This window comes from Gobio gobio, assembly GCF_949357685.1.
Source record: "Gobio gobio genome assembly, chromosome: 19".
Taxonomy (NCBI): domain Eukaryota; kingdom Metazoa; phylum Chordata; class Actinopteri; order Cypriniformes; family Gobionidae; genus Gobio; species Gobio gobio.
In genome coordinates, this window is record NC_137112.1 from 14,245,880 (window position 1) to 14,258,345 (window position 12,466).

General features: G+C 38.4%; 2 protein-coding genes across 2 annotated transcripts in view; one reads left to right on the top strand and one right to left on the bottom strand.

Moving 5' to 3' along the window:
- serinc3 (serine incorporator 3) overlaps positions 1-3,319 on the top strand; it is a 44,102-nt gene extending 40,783 nt beyond the window's left edge. The window contains exon 10 of the mRNA XM_079844872.1: positions 819-3,319. Coding sequence (XP_079700998.1) covers positions 819-957 — 139 coding nt within the window. The 3' untranslated portion in view covers positions 958-3,319. The remainder of the gene's footprint in view (positions 1-818) is intronic.
- Positions 3,320-5,251: 1,932 nt separating this feature from the next.
- Positions 5,252-12,434, bottom strand: tp53rk (TP53 regulating kinase). The gene is made up of 2 exons (XM_079843900.1): positions 12,144-12,434; positions 5,252-7,388 (listed from the first exon to the last, which is right to left on the bottom strand). The coding sequence occupies exons 1-2, from the start codon at positions 12,370-12,372 to the stop codon at positions 6,916-6,918; spliced, it is 702 nt and encodes a 233-aa protein (XP_079700026.1). The 5' UTR covers positions 12,373-12,434; the 3' UTR covers positions 5,252-6,915.
- Positions 12,435-12,466: the final 32 nt, after the last annotated feature.

Here is a 12,466-nt window from a genome sequence, read left to right on the forward strand (position 1 = left end):
CGATTTTGTTACACGCTCTAAGCACTGTAAATGCTAAGGAAAAATTTATTTTCTGTGGCCATGAAAAATACCCTTTTCTTAGAATTAATTAATAATCAATACTGAGTGTTCACAGGACGATTGATTGTAATGTTAATGTAGCTACATCAAGTTAATCAAATTTTTTTATTCAAATATTCATAAATAATAATAAGGAATAATTATAATAGGTTATGAATAATTATTAATATTTCTCCTTTGAGCTAACTCACTACAACAGAGAAACGCTGGAGCTCTGTCAGAGTGACCATCAGGTTCTTGGTCACCTCCCTGGCTAAGGCCCTTCTCCCCCGATCGCTAAGCAATTCCTTGGACTTCATGGCTTGGTTTGTGCTCTAACATGCACTGTTAACTGTGGGACCTTATATAGACAGGTGTGTGCCTTTCCACATGCCCAATCAACTGAATTTACCACAGGTGGACTCCAATCAAGTTGTAGAAACATCTCAAGGATGATCAGTGGAAACGGGAGCACCTGAGCTGAATTTTGAGTTGCATTGCAAAGGCTGTGAATACTTACAGTATGTACATGTGATGTTTTTTTTTTCTTGTTTTTTTTTTTATAAATTTGCAAAGATTTCAAACAAACTTTGTTTACATTGTCATTATGGGGTATTGTTTGAGGATAATAATGAATTTAATCCATTTTGGAATAAGGCTGTAACATAACAAAATGTGGAAAAAGTGAAGCGTTGTGAATACTTTCCAGATGCATTGTAGTTCTATTTTGTAAAACCATTTCTAACATTGTGATAACATTGATTTTATTGTCCTCCCAGTCCGGATGCAGACTACAGTGCCATGACGAGCAAGTGGCCAGCAGTGTGGGTGAAAATCTCCTCCAGTTGGGTCTGTCTCACATTATACACCTGGAGTCTCGTTGCTCCTATGATTCTCACCAACAGAGACTTCACATAGATGCATTTCAGCAGTAATGTCCTGCAACCTTGATGCTATTATGAAAATTATATTTCTGTCATGACAACTCTCAGAGTGTTTGGCATGGTAATGGATATGAAAATGTTAATATGTTTGGTCTTGGTGGAATAGATCTGCTGCTGCAGAGCAAGTACGGGACTTGCTACTGCTACTGCCAATCCACACACGACATGCTACTGTGAGCGAGTAAGACATGCTGTGCTGTACAATATAGCATATGTGAAATGACCTGTAGCAGATCTATACAGGTGGAGCTGGGGAAGGTGGAGGTGCTGCAACTGCTACCAGGGGCGCATTATGCAGGGGCTTCCGTTGGCTGAAGTCCAGGGGCCTACTGGCTGCACAAAGATTATTTTTCAAATAATTATTTGTATACATGGGAGTTTGAAGTGGTGACAACAGCATCAAACAAATAATTCTGCTGTTCTACAAGCGCCACCTACTGGCAAAGAGTGAATTTGAATGTTCACCATTTGACCCATATTTTTACATACAGTGTTGTAAATTGTATATGTTTTCATCAAGATACATTTCTACATTAACAATTGACAGGAAGCTAAAAGTGTATTTATCTGGGGTATAGGGGGGCCTACCGCAATGCTGTAGCTCAGGCGCCTTTGGTTATCTTAAGGCCCCTCTGATGGCTACAGCAAACAAGCTCATTGGCTACTGATACAGCAAGAACCAATCAGGAACAATGTTGAAAAGGCCAAATTTGGACATAACTGTTTTATTTATTTTTAGATATTTCAAATGTATCTTTTATAGCTTAGATCATAGAGAAAGCTGTATTATTACAGCTACAGAGTTTCATGCATCCCAACTGCACAGCCACTGAGTCTGCTCTATTAAAGGGATAATTCACCCAAGCAGATCTCACCCCCCATTGACTTCCATAGTAGGAAAAAAATACTTTGGTAGTCAATGGGGGACGCAATCTGCTTGGTTACAAAGATTCTTCCAAATATCTTCCCTTGTGTACACAAACAGAAGTGTCCCAGCCCGATCCCCCTCTTGAAGTCGAGAGGGGATCATGCACTCGCAATCATCGGACCTAGGCTATGAAATAATCTCCCATTATCCTTGAGGTCCCTATTCTCCGTTCATGAGTTTAAATGTAACTTAAAGGGGTCCTATAATGCCCCTTTTTACAAGATGTAAAATAGCTCTCTGATGTCCCCAGAGTGTGTATGTGAAGTTTTAGCTCAAAATACCCCACAGATCATTTTTATAGCATGTTAAAATTTACACTTTTTGAGGGTGAGCAAAAATGTGCCGTTTTTGTGTGTCCCTTTATATGCAAATGAGCTGCTGCTCCCCACCCCCTTTCAGGAAGAGGGCGGAGCTTCAAGAGCTGGTGTTAGCATGAATGCATGAAGAGAGAACAGGTATAGTTTAGTTTAATTATGGATAAGACTTATGTTGTCTTCTTGCTTTTATGACATGCTATTCCGGGGACGGGGTTTATGGGTGCTTTCACACCTGCCTCATTTAGTTCGGTTGAATCGTACTAGAGTTCGTTTTCCCCTTTGGTGCGGTTCGTTTGGTCAGGTGTGAAAGCAGCAATCGCACTCGGGTGCACACCAAAAGAAGACCAAACAAGGTCCTTGAAGAGGTGGTCTCAGTACGCTTTCAAACGAACTCTGGAGCGGCTGTTTGTGGTGAGAACGTGATCCGACCTCGAACAGACCCAACTGCAAAAAGTACTGATAATATTTGGACTAAACCAGCTGCCATAGGCAGCTACGCTGTGCATTATGGGATGTGGAAGTGTTTGTTGTGAAGTGACGAGCGATGCACGCTCGCCGTTTGCAGTGCATTAGAACGTTGTTTTCAAGCCACATCCACGCGTCATTATAGAAATGTATTGTTTGCATATTGTGGTGTATACAAACAATGTAATAGATTATGGCCAGGGACAAAAACAGCCCACACAGTCGTCTCTCCATAGTTACATTGTCTCTGTGTTGTTTGCTGGCTTTTCCTCTTCTGTTGGAATTTTCTCGCACGTACGTAAATTCTGACCAATCGAAAAGCAGTTTAGGAAATACGCCATGGCCAATGAGTGATGTGGATGTTGTCATGTGACTGTATTTTGGTTCCTTTCAACTGGTTCGGACCAAAGCAGTCAGTGTGCTGTGAAAAGGAACCAAAAAAGCTGAAAAATGCTACAATGTATAATTGTTTGCCCTTGGTTCAGACCAAATTAACCGAACTAGAGATGTGAAAGCACCCTAAGTAAATGTTAGGGTTAGTGATGTCACGTTGTAGTCCCTACCAGCCGTTTGTTGTAGTCCTTAAAAAGCAATTTCTGTCAAATAAAATGTCTCCCTTTGCTTTGAACTTTGAGTGTCGTAACTTTGCAGATGTTGTTAATGCTCAAACAGCAACATTACACACTAACTAAAGTCAAATCATAATCAACCACCCCTTTAATTCAACTCAAAAACTATTTTGTCTCTTCATTTTGGACTTATCTCTTACAGCCCAGTGCTCAATTATTGTTGTGTTTATTTGTGCTGAATGAATGAATGATGTGATTGCAAGCAGATTGAGTTAAGGACCAATCAGCAGCAGCATATGAGTTTCATGACAGAACTTTGCATTTGTTTTTATGTGCTTAATTTGTAGACATTTTAATTTATTAGGGTTTTAATGTTTTCAAGTAATGTTTTTGGACCATTTTGCTTAATAACCTTAGCATGTTGTTAGGATGTTCTCTTCTCTGTGCTTTGGAAGGTTGTTTCTGCTATGGAATAAAAATTAAAACAATTGCAACTTTTTATCTCACAATTCAGATATTGTCCCCTCTTAATTGTGAGTTATAAAGTCAAATAAAATGTCAGAATAGCGATGACTTTATTTCTAGCAGTTCTGACTCTTTTTATCGTACATTTCTGAGAAAAAGTCAGAATTGCAAGATACAAAATAGCAATCCTGACTGCGATGCACAATTGTGAGAAAAATTCTGAATTACGAGATAAAAATTCGCAATTGGGTCATTCCGTGTCAAATCAACCAAATTTTGTAAACTTCCCCGGCTTTTAATTTTGTTAATGTTTTTTCTGTAGAAACACAAACATAAATGTTGATGAAAGCCAAAATGTTAAATGTCACAGATGAATATTGACTGAGTAATCCACTGTTTTGTAGAGGTTTTCAGATTTGGAGCCAATTTACAGGGGAGTAAAACTTGCTTTATGAAGATGGCAGCATCATTATTTTATTTTCACACAGAGTTTGTTAGGTCTATTAGTGAAATCTGTTGACTTTAGCAATCTTTGTTTCATTATATGCCAACGGTGACAGTTCAAAAATGGGAAAAAGCACTTATTGTGTTTTTTGTCTTAAGTTTGTATGCCTGTAACTCATGAAGTATTAAAGAAATCTTAATATCCTTTTAGATTCTGGTTCTTAACAAACTCTTCTTTTTATAACTTAATTTTAAATGCCTTATATGGTTCGGTCCCAGAGATATGGAGATCTTAATGTAACTCTGTGAGTAAAATGGTCAATTGTACACATTTTCAGTGGCCAAAAACCAAATGTGGGTCACTTTGCACACGGCTGATGCTTTTTTTTCTTTTAAAGAGGAATATCTGAATATTTTCATTGTTGGGATATAATGAAACAAAGATTGCTAAAGTCAACAGATTTTGCTAATAGACCTACCAATCTCTGTGGAAATAAAAATAATGATGCTGCCATCTTTCTAAAGTCATTTTACACCCCTTTAATTTGGCTCTAAATCTTTGATTACTCAGTAAATATACATATGTGACATTTTATATTTGGACTTTCATCATTATTTATGTTGGTCTTTCTACAGAAAAAATATGCAAAAAAAAAAAACAAGCTTCTATACTGTGCCATCAGTAGCAATGACGATGTATTTTATATTTCTTCCATGTCCGCTTACTGCTTTAGATTTTTTTTTTTTTTACTTTTATTTATGGTGCATTTGTATTTTTTTTTTTTATTTACTCTGAAATAAAGTATCTTTTATTTCTGTTGGTCAGGCTAAATAGACTGCTTATTGTATTGTTTTTTTTTTTTTTACTGCATGTTTTATCTTTCCTGTTTTGTACAGAAACTGCTATTTTTTTTAAGGGTGCAAATATGTTTTAGATATAAATAACCAGGAAAATTCTTGTACTATATGTACAATGTATTAGTATTAAAATTATTAATAGTGTATTTCCAATTATGTGTTTTTATAAATATATATAGATTTTGAGATTAATAAAATTTTGTAGTTTAATTTTTTTTTATTGCAGCTAGAGTTTTTATACCAGAAACAGTATATTATTTATTTTAATGATCAAAATCCCTTTAACTTCCTTAGCTCTGGAACCAGGCTCTTTTAGATTTTTTTGGTTATAAATTCATTTTTGAAAGTGTATAACCCAGGCCCTGTGCGCTCTAGCACCCTGCAGACAGTTTTATTACAGGTCAGGCAACATATACTTAAATGTTTATCACTTTTAGCAGTGTTTTATGTAACTTAAAAGGAAATTACACCAAAATTGTGTATTTAGAGCACTGTATGTGGGTATGGGAAGCTTTTCAATTTGGGTAGGCCAATTCCCAGAGTAATTTAGTGTAAATAAGTTACTCTGTGTAACAAATGCCAAAGTGATGCATATCTCCTGAAAGTAGACAGTCTAAGCTTTCAAATGGTACCACATAAGAGGTCAGAGCTCCTCCACAGACCTTATCAGGGTCCTTGGAGTTTAAAAGTGCAGTGTGTCATATTTATGGGTATCTATTGACAGAAATGCAATTTAATATACATAACTATGTTTTCAGTGGTGTATAAAGACCTTACATTATGAACCGTAACCGTTATGTTTTTATTACCTTAGAATGAGCCATTTCTATCTACACACACCGCCGGGTCCCCTTACAGTGAAGTCGCCATTTTGCGCCGCCATGATTCTACAGTGGCCCTAAACGGACAAACTTCTCTACAGAGCACTAGTCATTCTCTGCTGTCTCAGACGACGACATCTTTGTCCTGTGTCGGCCACCGTAGCTTCACGATGTGCTTTGAAAGGGAGGGAGGGGTGCAATTCACAACCTCACCATTAGATGTCGCTAAAAATCACACTGCACCTTGAAGGGGTTAAGACCAGTTTTTAATCTCGGCGGCCATTTTAGAAACGCCTCTCGGGCATGCAAGTATAGCTCAAACGTCAAATTCTCCAAAACTGTTCGCCAAGCTTACAATTAATTTTCATATTTGAAATCACAGATGAAATCTGACAACAACTGTCAAATAAATTTGCTTTCTAAATGCTTGAATCATGGCAAAAAATTTCAGCCTGAACAAAGCTATGCGCATGCAGTCGCATGTCAGAACACTGCCTGTTTCTATAGCAACTGAAGCTTCTAACTGCAGCTGCAGTGGCGTGATTGGCTGTTTCATTTAGAAGGCGGGGCTTAATTGGGCATTGCACTTTCTCCCATTCATGAGTAATCGGCAAAGTCTTACTATATACAAGTCTTTGTTTCAACACACAGCACAAAAATGTAATTCGAATCCAGTTCTTTATTGGTTACATTTGCAGATTGTGAGGAAAGCTGAACCTGTTGAGAAGCTGATTTACATGTTTAGCGTCACATGTTTTTAGTAGGGCTCAAAATATTCAGCTGTCATTTTTTGGCAACTATTATTGTATTATATTTACCTACAGATAAAACACAGTACAGTAAGAGAAGTAAGAACAATATTTGACCAACATTCATTATCAGGATTTAGGCGTAAAGGGTGTACATTTGTCTATTATGATTTGAGAATTTGCGTTTAAACCATTAATTGCATTATATTTGTGTACTTTACATGTGTATGAGCGTTACATTTCCAACATCAAACTACAGCTATCCGCTTGTAAAAAAAAAACCTGTGTGGCACCAAAATATATTGCGTAGTGTGCTTTATCCGACCATAGACCTCTTCCGTCCTCTCAACCGAACCTCGTCCAGTTTCTTGATGACCGCAGAGGACTTTTTAGATGAAGCTGTGTAACTTTTCAGAAGTCTCTCAAACAAAACCTCTGTTTTTGGGTGAGTGCTGAGAAAAGCCTTCTCCAGCACATACAGGTCAACTCCTTTATCTTCTGCTAGAGCAGAAATGTAACTCAAGCCAAAGTCGATCAGAACCAGGTGAATATGTTGGTGGTCGGCCCCGGGGACCAGAAGCATATTGGAGGTCGTGAGATCACCGTGGATGACGTCTTCGTCGTGCATCTGAGCCAGGACTTCACCGACCTTGTCCGCTAGAGCCTGGAGGTGCTGTGGGTTTTGTTCTGATGCAATGTGGTCTCTCAAGGACACGGAGTCGATGATATCCTCCAGGAAAATGCAATGAGTGGTGTAGTCGACAAAATACACAACCGGCGCGTTGATACCTGGGACAAAGGAAACCAACGAGTTGATCAGAGTAGATGCAATTATTGTCTGTCGCATCTTATTGTGTTTAAATACGCACAATGTGAATGAAATCAAGTATACTGGATCTGTGCATTCGTCTCTTAACCCTCTGGTGCTCTTCGTTTAGGGGTTGCATTGGTTGTCTTCCCGGTCATAAGTGACCGGACACCTAAACATTTAACTTCCTCCACCCCAGTAAAACCAATGGAATTTATTTTTCTTCAATAATATTTTTTCTGTTTAATTTTGTATTTAGAGATAACACAATCCATGTCATTAGAATCAATGAATCCATGGAATTAGACACAACGTGCAGGCCAATGTTTTTTTTTTTGTTTGTTTTTTTTTGCGGTGATGGCGGTGACGATCTCAGACCCGCGGTAGGCGTCACGTGACTGCGGTAATGCGGTAACCGTGCCAGCCCTAAAATAGAGACTAGGCCTTCAAAAAAATGTTTGAAGGCAGATTAGCGCCCTCTTTTGGAATTATTTAAGAAATCATGCAACCATGGGTGTAATCACTAGAGGTCTCTATGGAGAATTCCATAGTTCTCTTTTGAACACATTTAATGATTTTTTTTTTTTATGGATTTGTATATTTAAAAAATCTCAAAGACTATTTATTATAAAGTTTTAGTTTTTTTTTGTTAGAAATATAGATTTTTTCTGTGAATGTGTTTTTGCAGATTTCCCATTCATTTCTTATGGTGTCATTTTTGACCGAAGAGCACAAGTGGAAGTATTTTTTTTATTACCACTTAGCATGCTCAAATCAGGCCCTCAATTATTTGTGTGTTTACATACAAAATGCTAGAAAAGTTACCAAGTTTCATATCATTCTGATGAAGCTGTGATTTTTAAAAATTCCAAATGTGGTTCATAGGTTCAGTTTTAGAAAGGTTTACAATGTGTATCGATATAGCTGATGGAAATGCCAATTATCGATAATTTTTTGCAAATGTTTTTCCGTTTAACTTAAGTGTATTTTCTTTTGATACTTCAAACTAGTTTGGAAAATTTTAGTCAAGAAAAAGGGCTTTAACGCAAATAAATGTGGTGTCACTAGGGATGGGCATTTTTGTCAATTTCTCATTTCGATCATCGATAGGTCTCAAAAGCGAGTACTCGAGTACTCGGGGGCGGGGCATGTCCATCATTGAAATAATGAAAACTGTTATGAAGATGGTTGTTGTTGACAAATACAAACGTGACATGAAAACAGGTATATGAAAACATGAACATATAAAACAAAAAATAACTGCTAGATTATGATGCATAAATGTCTTTGAAAAAGAAACATCTTTATAAAATGACCGTCTCAAATAACCAAATCAGTAATATCGAGCATTGCCTTTGAGCTGAAACTGTGAAATAACACCACCCTGCAGAGCTTGCTAGCTGGTTAATAAACTCAACCAAACGCACCCTATATCAATATTAACATGAAGATTATTATGAACCTATTACGACAAATCAACACAAACGGACGTGAATGCGCACGTGAACTTCAGCGTGCTAGATTTGACAGGCTATGGTTTGAAACGGAACATTTTGAATGCGCTCTTCCCTTAACAGCGCTGATACACGGACAACGAAAGCACACAGAAACAACATTTTATTAAAATCCTGTTCTCATTATAATGCTTTGACAGATTGACTCTGCACATCATACCCTTCATTGTATTATTCATGATCGAAGCGTTTAGAGACATCACTGCGCGTTTTCAAACTCATAACGAAAAACAGCTTTAAATAAACTAGGTCTACTATTAAAAAATACGAGAACAGTATAGCACTGCTGCATTACTAATGTCAATGATTCTGAGAAAGAAATAGCCTATCTGAAAAGAATATCTGTCTCTAAACCATGTCGAGCTCGAGCATTAATGCATTTGAGCTGAAACTGAAGAGAATGAACAGCCGGTATAACGGCAGCCCTTTGCTAGCTTAAGCTCAACCAAACGCTTCTTATATTAGATTAATCAGATATAGAAAACATAAAAGTAATCTTACAACGTGCATCTGCAGAAAAGGACGCGAATGCGCACATGAACTTCACGCGCTAGTCTGAGTGTTCTCTAGCCTGGTTAAAACCAGACCATTCTCAGTAGTAACTGAGTTATGGTCTGGCAAAGCTTCATAGACAAATCATTTCCAAAGGGGCGTCACCAACGGGCGTCGCTCAAATGCCTCTCGACGCAATTGGATAGACCTAAAACCAATCAGAGCGATGAGGGAGATGACGTATGCAGAGCGACGGAGAAACATCTGACTGGCCGTTTCTCATATGCGTTCTTTTCTGTACTTGTGTTCTCAAATAGGAAATGTCCCCGGTTTCCATTTCAGAAATCTGGTCACCTTACCTAAACCACATATTAATGTTTAATATATTATTTTTAAAATGTAAACAAAAAGAGGCAGGGTGTTTTATACTTCGTTTTATTATAAATATATAAGATAATCAATGTAGGCCTAGCTACGCGTTGCCTGAACCACATTCGTGTGGCTATTATTATGTTTAATTTTTATTTTTTTATGAAATGAGGCAGTGGTGTTTTATGACATATTTCGTACGCGAACTTCTGACTTGCGTCCGTAACTTACCAAGTTTGACTCCGGAGAACGAACTCCCGAGGACGGGAGGACACTAGTCCGCCTACTATGCTCTTGACAGCATCACTCAGTATATATTTGTATATGTAGTGCACGCAATGCATATTATCTTCAATGCATGTTTATAACAAAACGAAATATAAAAAACCCAGCCTCTTTTTGTTTACATTAAAAAAAACACACACACATAATATAGGCTATGATTATCACTGTAATAAATTAAATGACACAAAACACAACCCAGTCTCTTTTTGTTAAATGTCAGTTTATGTGTGATCATCAATAGCAATTATACAAGTATAAGTAAAAGGTATAAGAAGCTATACAATAAATAAAGCAATTCAGTCAAAGTCAGCGCCAGGAGACTACAACGGTTAAGTTTAATATCTTAAAAATATAAAGTTATGAAACTTCACTTTGCCCTCAGATAAAACGATCTGTCTAGGAACAAATTATAGATTAATGAGAGCAAAGATCAGCCGTTAGATCTACACAAGACGAGACGGTTTAACCACTACAGAGACAGAGCCAGCGGCAGACGGCAGAAGGACTGGCCGAGGAAAGGCGCCTCTCGGCGGGCTCAATAATCGTTTGAGCGCCGCTGAACCACTGGAGCTCACAACTCCGAAAACGGCAGATCAAATTAAAAAAAAAAGGCGCTCTCTTTATAAATAAACCACAGATTTGAGCTTTAAACAACTTCATTCACTCCTGAAAAGGACTTAAAACTATATTTTGTAAAACATTAACACTACCAGAGGACTCTTGCTAAGACCCATTCGTTTTTCCACACGACTTTTGCCGAATCCAGTCGGTAAAACAGCGATAACATCTTTTTTAGATATAAAGGCTTCGAGTGTTGTTCTTTGCTCGGGTTTTAACGAAAAGGAGAAGTTTAAATCGCTTAAAACAGACGCGAAAGCTGATTCGAACGAATGATGCTCCACAGCAGCTGCAAATCTGCTTCAACGTCGCTGCGCTGTCGTCATCGTGTAAAGCCCGCCCCAACGTTTCTAATTGGTGCCGCGATTTCTAGGGTTTAGAAATGGGTTTGAATGGACTCTTTGCCAGACTACTTGCAGAGCAAATCTAAATTTGCCGGAAGTTGTCTGGGTTTTCCCAGGCTAAGTGTTCTCGCTAGTTTCTCTGTGGATCAGCTGATACACGGGGAACTAAACACAGATCATTTACAGTATTTTCCACGGTGTTCTCATTATAATGCTATGTAGGCTATGACAGGTTGGCGCTGCACATCTTGCACTAACCATTTAATGATCAGTGATTCCAGACATCACTGCAGTGCACGCCTCAGTTTCACTTTATTTCGCCGCGGTCTGGAGGCTGTATAACGCCAACCAATCAGACCTCCAGTACCGCACAAAACGACACAAAAACCAATAAAAAAAGAGACAATTATTTTTTTTTTAAGGGCGATCATCGTTCTCATGATCGATGATCGCTGTCACGTTCGAGTACTCAATTACTCGACCACTGTTGCCCATCCCTAGGTGTCACATGGCAGAATTAGCCTATAGAGTCGACGCTCGAGGCACATAAGTATCAAAAATTCCGATTTTTACTAGTAAGAATTGTATTTCATGTGAATTTGGAATTTCAACTAGTAAAAAATATCAATTCTTGACATCAACAATTGAATTTGAATGACAGCCTATTGTGAGACTTAACTAGTGAAAATATAATTACAGATATCAAGAATTCGAGTTTTTTACTAGTGGCAATGTAATTCCTGATATCAAAAATGTATGAGACATGAGAGAATCGCGGTTCGTTCCGGGGGTGGTACATCTCGTTTTTTCGGTTCGGTTCGGTTGTAATATCATTACACACCTAAGAAATACAATTCCTGATATCAAGAATAGGAATTTTAACTAGTGAAGATTGAATTGTTGATATCAAGAAATCATATCCTGGGAATGAATGAAGGATAAGTCGGCTTGCCATAGATAATGTGAACATGCGCGTGCTCTATTCCTGCGGCACTGAACAGCTGTTGATTTAATAAACGGGATGGAGCGTTCCAGTCTCGAGCGTTCTAAACGCTCCAGTAGGGTGTGAATGTGATTATAGGATCTAGTGCTCTATCTAGTCTAGTGCACTGACCTGCTCTCCGGCAGCGCAGTATGGAGCGCACCTCCTGCGTGGTTCTGCGGCGCGTCAGTTTGTCATCGACTTCAGGGTGGCGATATAATTTTGTGAATCTCTCTTTAATAATCACGGACCGTCCCAAAAACGTGCCTCGATAGACACGGGCTTCTGCGCCTTGTTTAATCAACTGTGCCTCTCTTAAATACGCCGTGACACTTGCTTTTAGTGAGTCTGACTGAGCCATAACTAAACCTCTGACAGACTGCCCTGCGGCATGCGCTCGCTCTCTGTTTCCGCGTACTCTTCTTCTTTACTGGCGACACAAGCGCACACCGCCA